The sequence below is a fragment of the Cyphomyrmex costatus genome, unplaced genomic scaffold (assembly GCF_001594065.2).
Source record: "Cyphomyrmex costatus isolate MS0001 unplaced genomic scaffold, Ccosl1.0 scaffold100, whole genome shotgun sequence".
Classification (NCBI taxonomy): domain Eukaryota; kingdom Metazoa; phylum Arthropoda; class Insecta; order Hymenoptera; family Formicidae; genus Cyphomyrmex; species Cyphomyrmex costatus.
Genome location: NW_017274955.1, coordinates 473,822 through 496,083, shown reverse-complemented (window position 1 = coordinate 496,083; position 22,262 = coordinate 473,822). Strand labels below are relative to the sequence as shown.

The 22,262-nt window shown below is 34.4% G+C and overlaps 1 protein-coding gene across 1 annotated transcript in view; it reads right to left on the bottom strand.

Annotated features, from left to right (window-relative positions):
* The window catches only part of Rdl (Resistant to dieldrin), a 76,256-nt gene extending 54,217 nt beyond the window's left edge, over positions 1-22,039 (bottom strand). Inside the window, exon 1 of the mRNA XM_018537471.1 lies at positions 21,779-22,039. Coding sequence (XP_018392973.1) covers positions 21,779-21,885 — 107 coding nt within the window. The 5' untranslated portion in view covers positions 21,886-22,039. The remainder of the gene's footprint in view (positions 1-21,778) is intronic.
* Between the last annotated feature and the right edge of the window lie 223 nt (positions 22,040-22,262).

The following is a 22,262-nucleotide window of genomic DNA, read 5'->3' as shown; positions in this document are numbered from 1 at the left end:
TATATATATGTGTGTGTATATATATATATATATATATATATTAATCATGTTACAATTAAGATGTGGAGCAACGCTCTTTGACTATAATTAATTTACTGTAAGAAGCGTAAATATTCTTTAATTTCTCTTAACGTTATTTTACTACTTATACCATAGTGGAAATGCGAGAAGAAAAGGCAAAGCACTGTGCGTATCAGCAGACTCCCGATAAGTATAGCTCTGCAATTGCCCGCAGTTACCTATAGTATAAATCTAACACGCAACGGAGATTTGCGTTCTCGATAACCGTATAGCTTTAGATCCCCTTTTACCGATTCTTTTGTATCGCATTTACTTCCACATCCGTTTGGTACGTTACGAAAAACGGCCGTTACTGTCCTCGTGTGAAACCTTGCGCAAAATTCACGTATACCCTTCAAGTCAGATATCTGTGATGTTAATCTTTTAATTTGTTTATGGTAAAGAGCTCTGTCTGTCTTCCTCTTCCCCCCCCTCTCTTTCTCTCTCTCTCTCAAGATAACGTTACAGTAAACATACTTTAAAAGATAATTTCTTCGGAGATACGTAATAGTTAACTGTTGGAGGACGGGAATCTATATTTTTAAAATCTTACAGTTCCTCCTTGTGTGAATAAGAGAGTTGTTATAATTTATTATTTCATTGTATTTCTTACTTCAAAATATGACACTGTTCTAATGACACTATAATGGTTTTTCCGTTCTGAGAACAACGCTTATTATATAATCTCGATTTTCTTCTTTTATCCATTATTTTAAATCGTAGAATGACACATGCATTACGTTTGATAAATCTTGCAGTTTCTCAATTCGTAGAATCACTTTTTAATTTTTCGGTTTGAATGAATAAAATCTGCGGAGATAAGATATTTATTTTACAATAAATCTTTGTATGAATTAGTTATATAGTTTGTCTTGCAAACATATTTGAAATGTATAAAGTAACTTTGTAGATAAAATATTTATATTGTATAAAAGTATAGCTCCCTCTCTCTCATTAGTTTGCACTAACATTACCGTTCAAGCGTGGAAATTTCTGGTTACGTACATACAAGGAACTTTCCCGTAACTATCTGTAGCTATCTATCTAGCCTGCATCATCGCAACGTCGGCAATACCTTCCGGGCTGATCTCGTTGAGTCCCGATCAGGAGGTAAGGGGCCGTTTAACGTGCTCATGCTGAGTGCATCTCGCGTAGAGGGATAGAGATCCGCGCGAGGGCAGGCGTCAGTAATGCACTTTCCGATAATGCTGCCGCCGACGTAATCGCGGTGCACGTCCATACGTGTCCGTGTTCACAGACAAGAGTACTTACACGCCGACGGGCCGTCTGGTGAACATGGAAGAGCACACACAGGCAGAACCCGAGATTCAGCGCGGCTGCGACCGACTTATTATACCGGATTACTCCGATTTCTCCGTTGTACCTCCACGGTCGCCATCCGGTTAGCGGATGTGGATGAGCCATTAATCGCGTTACTCGGAAATCTCGTGGCATATGCCAGTGGTTTTTAGTTCGGCGGATTTCAGATTACCGACGGCTTTTAAGTAATGCTCCAAGTTTCCAAATAGCTTCTCATGCTTGGGCAACTACTTTTTCATTTGAAAGCAGAAGAGGAGTTGTATGATGACGATGAGGAAGACGCAATTATATTATTATCATTTTTACGGGGGAATATAAAAATATTTATCTTCTCCAAATTAAATGCTTTATTTTTAATCTGTCTAAATTAAAAGAGTTTTTCATATACCAGCAGAAACTGAGTTGTATCTTAGAATATAATTTCTACTACGTATGTGGCAAGTAGAATTTTAATTTTAGTTATCGCGAAATTTAAACTTTTTTTCTACCTTATTTTAACGAGGTTTATATTTAGCATTTCCTAATACCATGTATCACAACGGTAAACGATCGATTCGTGTTCGTGATTTTATAATTAAAGCATGTAAGGTGGGATATCTCAGGCGAGTCGCTTGCAAGTTATATTATCCAGACATTAATTAAAGAGCGCCGGATATCGATCATGAATATTCGAGCTGTGCTTAATAACACTCCGATTTCGGTATGAGATATATGTACAATCGTCTATGTGCATGTGTGCGGATCGAAGCTACACGAACACGGCAGAGTTCTATACGCGATGCAGGATTACTCTGATTTCTCCGTTGTGTCCAACGAGTTATATCCGGCTACCGGACGTGGATAAGGAATTAACCGTGTTACAGGATGTGCTTTGCGAATAGGGCATATGGTTGAGAAACTACATTATTAAGACATTAACAAGAATTGAGTTAATTATTACGTTAATATTTTAATGGCAATATAGTATACATGAATATTCATGGTTCTTTAACAGCATTTTTTCTAATATGTTTCATAATGTAATTTAATTATGTACTAAATATTACATGATATTGTACACATACACGTATACATATATATGTATATAAACAAATTTAATTTTTTTTTAAATAAAGCTAGAAAAAGAAATTCCCTGCTCGCTATCATTAATAATGTTCGCGAATCTCTCTGAAATACATACTTTGTACATGGAATACATGAATTATTTTTTTCTTTCTGTTTTTTCGTCCTCAGATTTATTATTAGTTTTTGAATTAGTTTTTGTAATGAGAAATTTTATCCTTTCTGCCATTGTCTTCACAATAAAATCCATAGTCATTATCAATTGAAATATTCACAATAAAATTTATATTTTTCTCATAAAATGTGAAAAAAATATGACATCGGGTGTTAAAAGAAAAAAATTTAGAAATCTCCTCGAGAAAGTTGATTTCTGATACCAATCAAATTTTAGACAACCTTCTCTTATTATTATCGTAATGTCTAAAAAGTTAATTTTATCCCCCCCTCTTCTAAGGTGAATTTTAACCTCGGATGGGGTACGCGAGTTAAAAATATTAAAAATATTTATTTCAGATAAGGGGATGTATAAAAGAATGCGTCCACATATCTATAGTATTATATATAATGATTTTTAAATCTGTTCTATTTTACGAATTAAATGATAAATCGAGAGATATTAATCACGTAATCTTAGCTACTCTTATTACTAATTAGTTAAGATTCCATACAAAAATATTAAAAAAAATGTTGTGATGTAATTTTCATGATAATCACTATTTATTTATTTATTTATCACAAACAGAAATCATAATAATAGAGGTATATAAGTATATATATCGATTATGTTATTCTGTAGTAGGTACGTAGTTTAAGCTTCGATTTACAACACGCTACAAGCGTATATTAGATATAGAAGTGCAGTAGCACCAATACCAGTACGCAGCTGCTTTACATGCGGAACTAACGGCGCTTGGATTACTCCGACTTCTCTATCGTATCTAACATCCGCGCAAGTTCGATCCGGTTATCAAAATGGTTTTCAGTTAGATAAAGGTTAGATAGATTGCGAATATTGTTGAAGACTTCGAGCTGAGCAACGAGAATAGTTTTTGACGAACAAGTATTGTATAATATTTTAACTTTTCCATGAACTATCTCTAGATTGTCTAACACGAATTATCGATAAACCTAATATCGTTTCGAAAGTATAGATATTACGAAAGTATTCATTGTTCGCTATATTTCTTACTTTGCGGTAAACTTATACAATATATTATATATATTATTATGATCATCTTTCTTATAATATATTTAAGAATCGATGGACTCGGAAAATAATTTTATGTTAGCATTACAGGATTAACAATACATGTACTATAAATAAAGAACACTTTATTTTTATATTTATGTATAAATATACACGTATATTTAGTATTAATCACTACTTGAACATTAATTATAGTCTGATTTCGTTGGTTTTGTTTTTTGATATTATCAAATACGAGTATATTAAAAAAATATAATTGCGAAAACGTTACAAATTACAAAGAAATTTATTGAAGTGAAATGATTTAATACATCTTTAACTAGAATAGCGAATATTGTATCGCAACGAAAATACACAATACAGTTAGATATACAATAGACTTAATTCCAAACACACAGCCTTAACGCATTAATTTTCTGTTGGTACAATGCAACGACATTATCTTATAATTATGGTAAATGAAGTTTATGTAAATTGCTGATTATATCAATAGCATGTTGTGTGTTGTGTTCTATCTAGTAGAATATGTAATTCCTCTCTTTCTCTCTCTTTCTCATATGTTTAAAAGTATATTAATGTTAAGCGGTAACCATTCAACATTCTAGGAGTGGTAAAGAGCTCCCTTCCACCCTATTCCCGCGACTACGGTTTGTAATATTCAAATATTAATCATGAATATTCAAGCTTTGTTTGACAAGCTCGGCTTTTGATTTCCATGTAGACGCAAGCTCCCGAGTTTCGTACGCGAGGAAATTTAGTCACACGTGCAGCAATAGCTAACGTGCGGATTACTCTGATTTCTTCGTTGTACTTAATGCCCATGCGAGGTTGGTTCATCTACCGGACGCGAAATTAATCACGTCGTCGCGTAGATGGATCCGACGAAAATTGCTTTTAATCGAGAGTAGCGGGATGAAGCGAGATGTGTACTCGCGCGTCGTTTGTTGCCTTCGTATTTTTAGGATCAACGGCGGATCTATGACCTGTACACTGCGTATTTAATCGACTACTTGCATATATATCGATTTGCAACTACGCGAATGGCATCGATTTAACATTAACATACATTAGCATTTCGTTCACTGAATTTATGAGAGCGGGAAAAAGTCACGAGAGAGAAAATTCAACCTGCGTGCAGGCGTACTTATGATGGCTGATAATAAAGTAAGGTCGGCACGTCGTCGTCGGTATCGTGCTGTTTCTACTCAAGGTATGTGAGTCAATCTTGGATCAGGTGCACGCAAACTTTTGACTCGAAAAGCATAAAATCTGGCGAGACAGAGGAACATTTTGAACCTATTCAGAGAGTTCGCGTATATACTACAGAATATAATGTATAGGAAATTTATATATGGAAAACAAATTCAAATATGAGAACTAGAGAGTAGTTACATTTAGCTAACAAAAATTATAGAAGTTTCAGCGATAAAATAGTTATATTCTAAATAATAGTGATAAATTGATAAATTAATACTGTTAAGGTAATCCTATATATTTTTATCTTTTATATATATTCAGCTTAAGATATATAAGTTTTTTTTTTTTAATGTTAGCTGACACTATATTCATGTTTTTAAAATGTGATCAGATACGTGCGTAATGTGGATCGACAGTTTTCATTTTTATCTCTATTTTGTTTTACGAACCATACATTGTGACGCATTAGAGAAATGATTAGCAAAATTGCAATTTTGCAGATGACTTGTCATAATGAAAAGCGATGAAGAGATATTTCGAAGTGTGTTTCTCCATTTATATATTTCTACTTCCCATTCATATATGCTGTTTTTAGCGTACAGAGGAGATTACTCCTGCGTACATATTCTTCGAACACGGGCGTGGTGCATGTTTCGGATGATGAAAAAGTGAAGTGTATATTTCCGGTGTGCTAAAGCCAAGCATATTGCGGATAAGTACGTCGGAAAATATGAGAAACTCCTGTAAATTCGGGTGCAAAATTCCGTTTAGTCCTTAATTCGACGTTTTCTCTTTACGCACGTGTATCCAATCCCCGGAGGTATTTTTCTCTCTCATATATTCTACTTCTCGATTTTACCCAGCTTGAGCGCGCTCATGATATCCTTCCATCCACTTCCCTCGCCGTCATTATAGACGCAATACTTTCGCCCGACGTGCTCGCTTCGCTCTGGGTTAAATAAAAATACAGCTCCCGCACAAAGACGTAATGTACATTGACGCAATTCGAGAAGCAGAAATCCGCGAAAATGAGGGAATTGCGTGCGTACGAGCGCGCGCGTAAACGTCGGTTGCATTTTGCGGGTTTCATATACAAAATGTTTTAGACATTTCAGTTGCTTTATTATAAATTATTATAAATTCTTTTGGCAAATTTAATTTTTTACATAATTTTACAATTTACAATATTACACTTAATACAATTAATCTTGAATAAAAGTTTTAGATTACGAAGATCGTTGAAGAATAAAAATATAGATTCGATTTTTCCTTTTCAGGCTAATTGACTGACTCTTAATGATACTTTTTGAAATTGAATTATACTTTGATACATTTCTGTTCAAAAAAATACTATTACATTTTCTAGAATTAATTGCGATCTTATGAACTTTAATCTGCCAAATTATTCAATCAAACGTAAAACTGATAATAAATCAATATTGGAAAAGTTAAAAATTTAGAATATAAATGTAAAAAAATGATGGGGATTGTAAATGTCATTTATTACTGATTTCTTACATATTATTTAAAATTGAGTTAATGCATTTAATCCGTCTCAGACGTTAATGTGATATCAGGTTCACCTTTAGTCAAGAGAATACGCGCCATACTCGGAACACAGTACATATACAACGGTGCTATTTTTGTTCCAGGCATGCGTTCGTGGCGACAGCGACGGCGGCGGCGGCTTCAGCGACGTACGAGCCGAGTTCGATAAGAGCGTGCAGGTATAGTAGTTAATTATATCAATGCCCCATTAGCGTGCCAGTACACCGCGTGATTGCAATGGCTTTTTATACACGGGAGGGTTTGCCATCGGTACCGACATCGTCGGTGCTTTTTTCAGTCGGCTATATACGTCTTGACTCGAGAGAGGTTCGCGTAAATACGGGTCAATAATTGCGTATTTGCCAGCGAAGAAATTACCAATTTACTGTGTTGCCTGTAGGGCTTTATCCAATTATACGATTGCTCAGACCATCGCGAAGATGACTGTGAAATCTCTTTTCATTTTAGCCGCGAATTATTTCCAATAAATGTTCGTTAATCTTCTCCCGCAATGTCTCCGTTACGAAAAAGCGTCCGATTGATAGCGTTAATGACTTGCATCATTAAATTACGAATTTCTAATTGATAATTACAAATGACATGCACCTCGTTTACTAACCCGATCGCTCATCGCGGAAATGCGGTCGATAACGTTATAAATATTTCTCGTCGACTTGGGGCACGTGTCCCAACGCTGATCAGAAATTCATAATGCGCGTCGGAAGAATAAAAGTAAATAACCTTGACACAGGATGCAATCGATGTGTGAAGTTGCGTGGGATATAATCACCGGCGCTCGAAGATGCGAGATTATGCCGCAATTTTGTATTTATAGTTTATGGTTGTTATTGGCACAACGAGTGAGATTAGTTAGGGATAGATCTGAGAGAGTCACGAATCTATTAAGAATGACATTTGTGCAAACAATGTGGCATGTTGACGATGGTCATGTAGGTACACGTAGATGTTTTATAACATCTTGAAATATTTAGCGCGTTCCATGACCATGACCGCAAATATTCTAATAACGAATTCCTTAACGTAATACTTCCGTAAATATTTTCTATTGAAATTAAAATTTAATAAATTAAATTATAAGTGCATATAATGGCTAACATATATTTTTAATATCAGTTCTGTTTGGGGTCATCTCTAGTTTCTAGTAAAATATAATTTATGATTTTATTGTTAAAATATTTTGCATTGATTTAAAAAGAGTAACTTCCCGGTAATGATACGTATTTTTTGAACTCAATGCGTAACACGCTTTAAATAATTATTTAATAAGAAGAATTTATTTATCATTTGTTTTAGTAATATTGTAAAATTACGAAATATAAACATTATTATATATATATATACATATATATTTTACAGAGAAATCGTTTATTATAGGACTTGTGAAATATATTCTACTAATGATAATATATTTGATGAATAAACATTGAAGTTTCGCTCGCAACATCATACGAATGTTCATCTTCTCGAGATGGTTATATGTAAATTACCAGAAGATGCTCACTAGTTTTTTCAAATTCAGTTGTGATCGTTGTTTTTGCATTCGCTTTAGACAAATTTCGACTCCGCGATGCATTACGTTAATGTGACCTAGAAAGTTCTTTTATTACGTTTCTACATGGAACACATACATACACACAAAAATCCTTTATTCGTATTCGACGATTCGATGCACACTCATTCACATGGTAAACACGCAGACACGAGCGCTTGATTCTATTCATGCGCTGAATTACAAAACATGTTTCGCTGGTCCGTCGGTTTTTCTAGTTTCTCGTGGTTTTTGTAATTTTGCAAGTGTGTATCGTACGGGACTGTTTCATTTCGATGCTGGCATCATTATAATGAATTACATAATAGGTGGTTTAATAATTGTCATACAAAAATTATAATATTATGATGTCTCCATTTGTGCTATGTATAATAAACAAGTATCCGATCAATCAATTAACCGCGTCAATTAAGAAATTAGTTCAATATTCATCTGATTTTATCACTGAATCTCATAAAATGTGCAAAAGTGAAATTTTCATTTTTTATTAGCAATAAAGAAAAACGATTTTACTACAGAAAATTATAATTCTTTAAATAATTTTCTAGTCATATTTTTTTTAAAAATTATTATTAAACATTTAAACTTTTCATCAACAGTACATATTTAATATATAAAAGTTTTTATATATCTGATAAAAATAGACACACACATATTTCAAGATTATATTTATTCATCTATTAATGTATAGTCTTATCTGCATTATATATATGTATCTATTTCATATCAGAAATTATCAATCCATGTCTACAATTGGATGATATGATTAATCGGCATGTTCGAATGAGCCATCTGGTAGGTATAGATTGTGCGTTTGTACCTACGTCCTCGAGTCATTTGACTCTATCGCGGCTAATGTAGCTCTTTCTCCTTTAAATTCATACACCTGCAGAAGATGCTATTGTACTTTCGTTACCGTTAGTTAGCCCTGGAATTTAGCCCTGACTCGACCTCGGTGCCTCAAGTATTCCGAACGTGTAGTGGCTTTAGTCGCCGCGTTCGTCGCGGCGGCGAACGGACGATCAAGGACGCAGACGTTAGTCGTCGAGGGTGATGTCCTCGCCATTGATTGGCAGCCCTGACTGCGCTCTCGTCAAGGTTCTGGCATGCAGATACACGGCCGCGATTGTGAGTTACGTCGGAGGTCGGCCTCTATTGTCACGACCGTTGTTTCTCATCAATAACACTAATGTCGACATATAACGAAACACTTTGTCAATCGAATTGCGATATCTATGCCCTCCTATCTATTTCTCATATTTTAGGTTCCTTCTGTTATATCTTTTCATTATTGTAAACTTGTTTAACGAATTTGAATTTGGAATCAGTTAAACATAATTTAAATCGCTATTTCGAAGATATCGACGTAAGGAAACCATGCAGTTTTTTAGCACGTAAAATATACGCTGTTATAGATATTAAAGGAGTAACCCAATCCATTGAATTAAATAACACTTTATTTTTAACTATCTATGTCAAATCTATGTCAGAATGTAAATCAATTTATTTCTGTGATTAGTTTCAAAGTAAATATCGTCTATAATAAAGTGCATACTAATGTATATGCACTTAGTAAATAATAAACTCAATTTGAGTCAAATTTAATACATTTTTAAGTTAAATAGTTTTAGTCAAATTAATGATATTATTTGGTGGAATAGCGGCGACCTATAGATATAATTAGAAATAACTCAAATTGGGTATAATTTGACATTATGAATTTAACAGAGCACCCATCTATCTATCGATGTAGTATCATTTGTGAAATGTAGATATCTGTTTCGTTACTTGATATCTGATGTAGGGAAATCAAGCAGAGAGAGAGCAGATAGAGTGGTTGTTTCTGATCGGCGAGGCGTGCCTACTGGACTGTTTGACATTTCCTTTGAAATGTCGTTTCATTTCCTGCCCATCGGCACCGATGCCATCATCACGATAGACAACAGGATGGACGTAGGATCGAGATCGCGACTTTCAGAAATGTATGACGAATACCGATCTCTTTTTTGATACACGCTGGTTTTGATATCGATAATGCGGGTACTTCTTTCAAAGCGTTTCATTATCCGGATTTACCGCTCATAAAGATATGATATATTAAAGATAAAGTTAGTCAACCTATACAGAAAAATATATAGCATGACTTTTTATTAAAAAAAAAGATAGTAAACATAAAGAAAAGTCTTTATAGATTACTCAAGATTAATTAAGTACTCTAAGGAGAGATTCTCATTAAATTGTTATTCATATTTTACTTTATTCCTGTTGGTTTAATTAAGGATCTAGATCGTAACCGGGACATGCTTTTTTTCACAAGGTTCGTCGCGTTTACTCTCATCGTTCATCTATACTGCTCGTTTCGATTTTCGAACTATTATTGAATGAAATAACGGTGCGCTAATTAATGGTTCATGTCATCGTTTGATTTAAATATGTAGAAATTTGATGGTTAACGCGAAGACAGTAGCTCAGAACAAGATCTTGCATCGATTACTGGTCGACAGCGGTGTACATCCGCGTGTACTGCACGACATTATGGACGTGGGCCGTTGCGCGGCTTGGTTGACCGAGTTTGCATCGGTGTTGGAGGTCCCATTGATTTCCTGGCCCATGTCAAGGCTGCACGCGAGAAACCCCCGCTCTTCTCCAGCCACCCACAACCTCCGACAACCACCCTTCTCTTTCTCGGCTACCTCCGCAAGCTGTTTTTCCCTTCCTTACCGATTCCGCACCCCATCATCTTCGACCCCGTGTACGTCACGCGTGCTACGTAGTGATCGAGTCTATCATTTTGTCGACTCGCGTCATTAGAGGAGGCATTTACATCGTCCATCACTCGTTCGTATTTCCAACCTTCTTTGCGAAAGAAAGCTTTTAGAGCTTCAATCCTTCTTCGCGAACACTGTGATGCATACGTATGATGATGATTATCATGGACGATAAACTGCGCGATAGTAGGGACGATGACAGATTAGAGTTTCTGAAGCACTTGCATACCGCGTATGCATCTCACTTGACTGTGAAAATAATGTTTTTCTACTTTATCTCTCGTCGCTGTTAGTCAAGATCAAGTTTCGATATTCTTGATTTGAATGATATAGTATCATCGTGACGTATATATGTACATTTATTGACTTAGTTAATTGTAACCCGCATCGTTTCATCTAAAGCGATATTCGAATATATAAGGATTTATTTGCAAGACCTGCAAACCCGTATGTGGGCTGCATTAGCTTCGTCCAATCTGCGTTTAATTTGTTCTTCTAACTATACTTCTTCCTTTACTTCAACTGCATTCCCAACATCAGTGTGTCACTTTCGAGGCGCATCTACTTTACGATTGTTGTATTAATTATTATGTAAATTTATATTATGTATAACGAAAATTTTTTTTATTATGTTAGTTACACATCTCTAGATGTGTATACATTAATATAATTAAATTTACTTGTGTCGTTTAAAGTTACACTTATTATTCCGGAAATGAAGCGTAAATTACATTCTATAAATTCTGAGGATTTGTTTATTTGCTATTATTGAGCCGATGGTTTGCTCCCTTTATATGATTTGTGTGTGTGACACGCAAGAGAAAGAGCAATTTGTTAGTTTACCTGGTTATATTGATTTATTTGCTTATCACTGTCCTGCCTGTCTCTTGTGTTTACCACTTGCATGTGGTTTTACGCTAGTATCTAGTATCTAACATTGGTTATAACGTTTGCTTACCGTAATTGTTCTTGGCTATTCTTCGTTCCATTCATCCTTGAACGCAAATCGATTCCTGTTGAATTTCTTCGCAATGTACCTTTGTGTATCATGCCATTCATTTATAAATAATTCGATTGACTTTGACTACTCACATGTTACGAAGGTACAGGTTCATCCCGATCATTTACTCTCGAAAAAATATCTAAAAATATTGCTGTTGAAGCATCTACATCTTATATATGCTATTATTGATATTCTATTTTGATATAATTATTTATTTCTATATATTTTTGTCATAAGTGATGTTTTGCTCTCACAATCAATAATTAATCAGTATAATGTATATAATATATTAAATTATTTAACTCCTCTTTATATCAGTTACTTTAAATTATGTTCCAACATAAACTTCATGTAAGACGTGCGTTATATTTTTACAATAATGAATAAATGTATAGCTTCCTCTTATTAAGTCACGCGATCTTAAGCTTCATTTGTCGACGTATCTTCGATTCAGGAAAGAGTACATTACGTGTTGTAATTTCCCCGTTCTTGCGGTCACTGACGACGTAATAATTTGGTTTATTCCATTCGCGTTGCGTGGTGGAATCTTCGTTATTTGGCGAGTGGTAATTTGAAAGTAATTTGAAAGTATGGCGACTGTCACGGCACGGTCGCGAGTTTCGCAACGTGGTGGTCGTGTTAGACGACGAGGGGACGCACGGGGTGAAACAACCGCATATTAATCGTGACACTCGCCGCGCGGCACACAAATTTATGAGCGCAAAAGCCACGAGTTAAAATCCAAAAGCGGACAGGAAAGTCTCCGTATCGCGTGACCGCTCGAGCTATGCTCGACTCTCCACATCGCGGTTACTGTCCAAGTGTTTTAACTCCGACACTAATAACTTTAACCAGCACGTTTGTAGTATTACTGTGATATTTATAGCGGAAAATGCACTAGGGAATCGCAAATCGGATCGAATGCATAAATAACCGAAGAGATTGTCACAAAAATCTAAACTTCTATGATAGATACTTAGTAAATGCACCGTGAAAAATACATAGTAAGTCTCATAAAAAGTTTATTCGAAGGCCAAGCGCGTCGTATTAAATTTGCTCCCGGCTATTAGTATACAAGAAAAAAAAAGTTAAAGTTTATGCTGATATAATGAGAGGGAAATTTCTGCGGAAGAGATTCAAGAAAATCACACACGTGCAGTGTCATTAGTTATTTGCTTTACACTGTAAAAACACTTGTGATACGATATGTACGAGAAACATTCAGAAAGTCGTATGTGCTGCGACTTAATCAGGTTATTTATACACAATACATTAAATGTAAGTTTATTAAGGTTATATATTTTGTTTTTGCAAACGTATGTTTTTACGGTGAATGTCTAAATATATATTTTTATGTATAAATGAAGAAATATTATGTTGCAAGCGGCATGTTTCTTCATACAATTGGTAACGTCCAGCATTATATAACAAAAACCCGAGAACTGCTTGAATAAATCGTTGAGCAAGGGCGAACGAATATCCAGTGAGTGGATGAAATCATTAGTATCGAGGCTACGGTTTCCTGTATCGTTGCTACGCGGAACATAGCACTCGGTATATACTAGTGGTAAAGCATGAGGAACAGTCAGCCGTTTGAATGCTCGGCGCGGCTCAACCGGATATTACAGTTACCGAAGAATATTCGATTTGCAGCTAACTAGATGGGCTCGCTCGTCGATCCGGATGCCGTTCTCTCGTGTCTTCACTTGCGTCTCTTTGCTGTCGAGTTACCGGCCGCCATTCCGATTAAGTTTGAAGTTACTATCGGAAATGTGTTTTATTATGTGTCACGCAGTGATCTCGCTAGACATCATAATATCGTCGATAGAAATATGAGTTTCGAAGTGATACGAAATAAATGTTTGTTACGTGAAAGACAGGCTATGCTTATTGCAAAAAAGATCGTATGTTTTATTTTCTTATGCATAATTTTTTTTTTTTCAGTCTATAAATAGAACGATAGGCAATTTTTTACTAATTTAAAAATAAGTTTATTTTTTATTCTTTGCGAAGATAATTCAAAATGCAATAAAGTATATTTTTCCTTTAATTAGAAAATTATCCTTTTTCTTCTTTTTTTTCTTAAAAAAACACATAATCAAAGCGTAAGAATTAAGAGCGCAGTAAAATAGAGCAGATCTATGGTCATTAGAACATATAAATCGTGACACAAACTGTTCAAGCTTGCATGGTTTCGTAGTTTCATCAATCACCCGCGTAAGCGCGTATTAATAATCGTCCACTATTAAATATGCATTGGTTGTTTGCGAACGAAACGTCATTCTCTCTCTGTGCTCTCTATTCTATTGTGCCCGATTTCTGTCAGCCTTTATATGCCAGCTGCCAGTCACTAATTGTTTACGTAAAATGTTCTGTTTCTGAAATTGGGACATGAGTAACCATTGACCTTTTACATTGCCTATATTGCCTATATTGCCAATTTATATCAATACACGTAATATGAAGAATCGTTTTAATATAATGAAATAAAAATTGGTATTTTGCTATTAAATACTATTATATATGTATGGAAAATAACCAAAAAATCTTTCTATCTACGCAACCTGATATTTTTACCGATAATAATATATTTTAATATAATTAATAATAATATAATTATAAATATATATTTTTTATCTCTCAATTGTTTTTTAAAACGTTTGCAATTCCTGTGATCATTTATTATTTAATAATTGTATCTTATGCTCTGGAAACATCTTTGCGTGGTTCGACATGATTTCTTAAACAGGACCGTACAAAAAATTCAGTAGTTACTGCCAGACTTTGACTTCTCGCTAGACATCATAATATCGTCGATAGAAATATGAGTTTCGAAGTGATACGAAATAAATGTTTGTTACGTGAAAGACAGGCTATGCTTATTGCAAAAAAGATCGTATGTTTTATTTTCTTATGCATAATTTTTTTTTTTTCAGTCTATAAATAGAACGATAGGCAATTTTTTACTAATTTAAAAATAAGTTTATTTTTTATTCTTTGCGAAGATAATTCAAAATGCAATAAAGTATATTTTTCCTTTAATTAGAAAATTATCCTTTTTCTTCTTTTTTTTCTTAAAAAAACACATAATCAAAGCGTAAGAATTAAGAGCGCAGTAAAATAGAGCAGATCTATGGTCATTAGAACATATAAATCGTGACACAAACTGTTCAAGCTTGCATGGTTTCGTAGTTTCATCAATCACCCGCGTAAGCGCGTATTAATAATCGTCCACTATTAAATATGCATTGGTTGTTTGCGAACGAAACGTCATTCTCTCTCTGTGCTCTCTATTCTATTGTGCCCGATTTCTGTCAGCCTTTATATGCCAGCTGCCAGTCACTAATTGTTTACGTAAAATGTTCTGTTTCTGAAATTGGGACATGAGTAACCATTGACCTTTTACATTGCCTATATTGCCTATATTGCCAATTTATATCAATACACGTAATATGAAGAATCGTTTTAATATAATGAAATAAAAATTGGTATTTTGCTATTAAATACTATTATATATGTATGGAAAATAACCAAAAAATCTTTCTATCTACGCAACCTGATATTTTTACCGATAATAATATATTTTAATATAATTAATAATAATATAATTATAAATATATATTTTTTATCTCTCAATTGTTTTTTAAAACGTTTGCAATTCCTGTGATCATTTATTATTTAATAATTGTATCTTATGCTCTGGAAACATCTTTGCGTGGTTCGACATGATTTCTTAAACAGGACCGTACAAAAAATTCAGTAGTTACTGCCAGACTTTGACTTCATATTGGGATACATTGGGATACATGATAGCATTTCTAAAAGCGGAAATAAATTTAAAGCTCCATTACGCGAGTACAGGATGCCAGGATATATCCGTGGGACTGCAAGAAAGATAAATCTTTTCTAGTCGAAGCGGTAATGGAAAAACATTCGGTGGCATCGGCTGTCACACTGTTATCCTTCCAAGCGACGGTAGTATTGCCAACACGGTTGCAGACCAGGTTAGAGTGGATATGCGAAGGAAAACAACAATCCGTTCCATCGCAGAAATACACGCGTTTGTATACTACCAGAGAAAATAGGTCAGTTGAAGTCTAATGATTTGGCGTGATTTCGACTGTTTCCGTGGTGGGCGATGCTCTTGCGACGAAAACACGACGATTCTCGACTGGATGATAATCCAGGATGCTTCCAATTCCGGAAAGTTGCCAAGGGATCTTTCTATCTATACGAGAGTCGCATGGTTCGCAATCCGATGTAAGATATCACGGATCGATAGATAGTGCTCTTCGTGAAATCCTTGAATGGATATTTTCAACGATAACCATTAATTACTCATGATATAATCATCGCAATCTTTAGCATTTTCCGAGAGTGAACTAAAATACGATATGTTTCTGATAATTGTCGCATAAAAATACACGTCTACTTTCAAATAAAATTATATGCGCGAAAATTGAAATAAAGATGTATGTATAAATATGTAATTATATAGTTTTGGAGAATAGTAGTATTGAAAGAATGTAGTGTATAAATTTGAAAAAGTAAATCATAGTGTACAAAATTTAATTAACAAATATTTAAAAGTAAATATCTCAAGTTACATGAGCTATTTTATTCTCATATAAACAAGAGAAAAGAAAGAAACATAAAAAATATCATATTGTTTCAAATTTGAATGTATGTCTGGCTATGATAAGTTGACTTTGGTGTTGACCTGTTTTGGCCAATTCCGCTGGTACATTTATCGAGCACTATTCTCATTTTTTTTAAAAAAAGTTTTAACATTTTGTTATATAGTTATCGAAACAATTGCTATTTAATAGCAGCAATTTCTAAGTTTAAGTAATGAAGCTATCAAGGATGATGGAAACTTGAATAAAGATAGTGCGGTGTAATTGGGATTGCGGATCAAGCTTCGTTCGGGTGACCGAGTGAAGTAAAAAGGGTGTTCTTCCTCGTTGTGGGGAGAAGGAGGAGAGGGGGTCTGGTGTACGCTATCGTTCCAAAGAGTGGGCGAGGGTGGCGACAATTCTAGTCGCCGCGCTGGTGAGCTAGCTAGGGTGGCGGCGTAGGAGGATTTGGAGCTCTGCCACGTTGGGAGCATCCTCTTGCTCGAGAGCTCTACTGCGATCACCGATACCACACTACAGTACCTCCGCAGTTGGTACTCATAAAGGTTTGGAGGAGGCCAGAGAGAAGCGCGGCCCACTCGAGAAGGAAACAGGTGGAACGACTGAGGCTCCGCTCATCGGAAGAGCGTAAATATTGATAATCCTTCTGACTACATGTAACTACTCGTTTACCACCTTCGTCGCGCGTAATAGCGCAGCGAATTAAAACTGTTTCGATAGTGGTTATCCCACTAGGGATAATATTATCTGATACTTAAGAGAAAGCATCTTTAATATTTAAAGAACAATTCTAGTTAACTAGGATAACTGTTCCCCTATTATGTGCCTTCTCAACAACTTGTTCATTACTAAATTACTTATTAAATATTGTAGCTTTAATTTTGTCTGTTCAAAATCAATATCGGTTTTTCAATTATTTCTTTTTCTTATATTACTTTTTAATCTAAAAAAATGTTATTATAATATTTTATAATGTTTTCGATAAAAGTAAAATAATGATAAAGAGTGTTTTTGTTCTTATTTTAGTGTTTTTTGCATTTGACTTATTTTACATATATAGTTACTAAAAAACAGATAATAAATATAAAGTAATTGTTTAAAGTAATATTGCAAAAATATTTTTATACTTACAATTTCAATGTATATTTATATTATAATGTTCTCAGCTGCAATACAGGGCGTACTAATAGAGGCAAGCTTAAAATTTTGTGGTATTACTAGATTTACGTAAATTCCTATCTTTCGAAAAATGTTTACTATAGGGGAGACCGGAGCACCATAGGTCACAAAAATTCAAACAGTAAAAAATCCATCAAAATGTAAGATTTTTGGTCTCTCTTTTTTATATAATTAAGGGATAATATATATTTTAAGATTTATTAAGTATTTTTTATAAATATTAATTTGTTTTTTAAATAAAAATTGAAAAAGAAATTTTTAGGAATGACCCATGGTACCACATGCCCGGGATACCATGGGTCAAACGACCTTATTTTACATTTTCTAACCATTTTTATCGTGTTTTCTGAAAGAATATAAAAGAATTTGTATTGTTCAACTAACTCATTTTATTTTATTTAATAATAATCTAATCTATCCAGACAATTTTGCATAGTTTATACATAACCATATGTATAAAGAGATTTATCTAATTACATTTTTATCATATAGACACGCGTAAAATACGATTATACATAATTTTTTATGCATATACGGTTCTGCAACTACGCAAATTGTTCTAAACGCCTGTTAGTATATGACTCATGGTGCCCCGATGTGTCTAATATAAAAGATGGTAAAATGTATATAACATCGATGTAAACAATAAATGCTTATCTGCACTACAGAGAAAATGCAGAAAGATGTGTAGAATCACATATGTAACTCGTAATAAGTATATTATACTTTATAGAAACAACATAAAAGAAATTGTAAGAGGTAAAATAATCATTTTCGCACCTTGAGATTCTTTAACGAAATATGTATGGAAAAATAAAGGAAATAGAACACTACCATCTAGATACATAGTATGGACAACTAAATAACAATCATATGATACCAATTGCACCAACCGAAATCTAGTGGATTTCTCTAAACAGTCAATGACCCATGGTATCCCATGATGCCTCGGTCTCCCCTACTTTAATAGTTAAAAAATAGAATATTATTTTTGGTATTATATGTACATTAATAATTTAACTTGATAAAAAAATGTTTTCCTTATTTATTTGTGCTAGTTTTCTTTATGGTTTATCTAAATACAAAGGTACACTAGGGATAAAAAAATAATAAGGACAGTTATCCTATGTTCGCATATATCAAACATATAACGTGTCTTGTTAGACAATCCAAAAACGTACGGCAACGTCGATAATGTCGCAGTTAGTCAATGCCACTGACTAAGTCCTCTTATCCTCGTTCTCACAATTTAAACTTACGTCTCCGTTACCGTTTGTGATTATTCATGAATCTATATTTGTGATTATTGGAATATAAATGCAGTAGATTGTGTGTAGAAAACCTTCACTGTCTAACCTCGAAACTGAGACTGTTTCTTGTATCGCTTATAATACAATTTTCTAAAGAAAACCATACGTACAACTTGTCGTTACACTAAGTATAGTTTTCATTCAGAAAATTATAGTCATGATATAACCACAATGATTTAATTTATGATTAAAAAAAATGCGTTATTATAAAGCAATAGATATATCTTTATGTCGAACAAAAATTTTCGTTCAAAAATTTGTTGATGATTTTAAACATCCGAAATAAGTCGAAACGAAATACGTTTTCAACGTCATTATTTAAAAACTTCTCGTTATAAAGATTATAAAAATAACGTCAATTAATTTTCAATTGTTTCTTGTTTAAAAAGTTTCTTGTTAAAAATATTAAAGTATATTTTTAGAAGTTTATATGTTTATAATATATTGAAACTATTGACGAGATGCTTATAAAATAAGATAAATCTTACTACAATGGGTGTGTATTAAGGTTTCAGTAGTATGGGAACGTATCACAGCGACCAGGGAAAGAGTCTGAGTGAACGCAGCCGTTAGTCACGAGTACAACGCGTCGAATGTTTCGTGCAAAGTGATCGATAGCGCTGGCTTGTGCTGCAGATATCTTTCCCGGTTATATTTGCGGATTATTAATACGTACTAGTGAATTGCGATCAACGGATGAGCGGGTGTAGCGTCGACCAATTTCAATGTCGACATTGTTTGCGCTTTGTTACTATTGCTCATGTCTGCCTCTGTGCTTTCTATTCGCCAGTTTATCGTTTTGTTTCTGCTCGAAGTAACATTTTCTAATTGACAATAAGGTTCATATGTGTACGTATTTAAATGTTTCCATTAATTATGACAAAAGTTCAAACACTGGAAAAATTTATTGGGTTGATAATATGGTTTGATTATAATGAATGTTATATAATGCACACAATTTTATTAATAAATTTAATCTTTTAATTTAATTATGATGTTTGCACTGCAATAGAATACATCATAGAATTTTGTTAATTTGTATATTTTATTTTAAAAATATTATAAACATTTATGTATAATTATTTTACAAATCTCAATATTGATTTTTAATCTAATATCAATTGTAATAATCATTTATTTATTGAAGCATCAACTGATATCGCTACAATAGTTTTCACATTATATGTTTAATCATATTTAATTATAATAGAAAATTAGCGCTCACTATGTTGGCATTGTCGATTACTATTGTTAGGAAAGTATAGATAGCTTAAGGCGATCAATGCATGCACGATGCAAAATATATTATGCTTATTAAAACGCGATAGGAAGGGAGAGAGAGAGAGAGAGGTGGGGGGGGGAGAGGGGAGGGGAAGGGAGAAAGAGAAAGCTTCCTTATCGTCGCCTTGGAGGCACAAGGGATGGTGTCATTGTGATCATGGAAAGAGCTTGCGCGCGTGGTGGTGAGACATACACCAGGGCATGCAACGTGACTGCATGTATCCGCTCATTTACATGCAATCACGGAGGTGCATCCAGACGGCGGAGAGAGCTACGCGCCACTCTCATTGTGGCGCCCGTTATGTCAAAGGCTAAACCTATCTTGTTTGCTCTTGATAGTAGGCAGCAGGCGGGTTGACGTCAGACACGATCGCGTAATAAAACTTGGTTATTTCCGTCGAAGTAGCATAATGAATGACGCTTATCGCAAGGAAGATGTCATTCGTCACGATTTGCCTGGCGCAATATTTTTCCACAACATTAATATAGAAGGACTATGATGTATCTAGCAAGAATCTTTCTTTACATAATTACTGTGAAAAATATGTATCATTGCCTTTGTATTATAAAATATAAATACAAGAGAATGTGTGAAATATTGTAAGTAATATATCGGTACGACAGGGGACCAATTAGGTCTGATATATTACTAATATTTTTGATAGGAATAATATATGTGAAAAGTATTTAAAATTTTTCATCATAATCTCTATTAATTTATCAAAAGTGTTTAGATGCAAATAGTATCTAAACTTTCCTCAAATGTTGAAATGTTTTTCCAAGCTTATGATAAAGTTCTTTTTTCTCAAATAAGATTAAAAAAAATTCTGTTTTCGTTTGAAGCGGACACCTTTGTGCTTAATAATATTCATATATAAATTTACAAATACATATTAAGTACTTTCGACTAAACATAGGATTCTTTCTCTTATTTGTACTTATCAGTCTAATTTCCATTTATTATACATTTCTTATTTTATGAAAATTTAAGTACGCGCATTTCCTTCAATTATTTAATTCTCACATGCTCTTCGAACGTTTCTGAATATTGGAAGACAGTTAAATAGCCACCGAAAAAACAGCGATAAACTTTGCTTTGCAAATGTAAAGAAAACATCAACATTTCGCTGTTTCAACGCTTCGCGTAGAATCCTATTTTCTAACACTCCACTCGTACTTCGTGTAATATATTGAAAATGATCAGATTCAAGCTATTAGTAAAATAGCAACGATTTTTGAAAATTATATCCTATCACGTCTTTCGGCATTTACTTCTGAAAACCACATGCTAATCTTATATTACTCTCACTTGCGTTACGCTCGCCTGTTATATCTTGTTTAATTTGATTGGACGCACTCAGTGCGCACTGGTGCACGTTAAAGCCATAATCGTACATAAATTGATGTAAAGATCTAACATATAAATATAGAAATACAGATTAAACCAGAAAATTCTTAATACCCTTTATTATATTTTATTTGACAAAGTATATATATATATATATATATTTTATAATTTAAAATATTTGCATTTCACTTTCACGCTTATTAATAGATTAGATCAAAGGCTTTAATATGCACCAGTACACACTCGTCTAAAAAGTCTACGGCATACAAATAACGGTTGTTGACTTACGCGGCGTATGCAAACGGTGTGTGATGCGTGGCGGGCAGTAGGACGACGATGGCCACGAGGAGAAGGAAGCTCCCGGAGATGGTGTGGAAGGACCCCATGGTTGTCATCCTCCGAAGTCGCCGCGGTCGTCCGTGTTCTAAGGAGGAGGAATCACGACACCACCTCGCCGCTCGAGACGACGGCGAGGATGAGAACGACGACGAAGGAATCGTCGACGGCTGTCCCGAGGCGTTGCTACCTGGCGCGTTGACCCGGCGCCTCTCTGCGTGTCGTCTGCGTCTCACCCTCCCTCCCTCCCTCCCGCCCAGCCCACCCTCCTACCCCCGTCTTGTTTCCTCTTCAGGCTCCTCTCCGGGTGCTCTCTAGCCCGTCGCTCTCACAGCTCTCGATCTCTTCTGGCTCACCTTTCGCCTCTACAACTATCACTCACGATACTTTCGTGAACGTACGTGCGGCGACATAGAGAGCGTAATATCACGACACT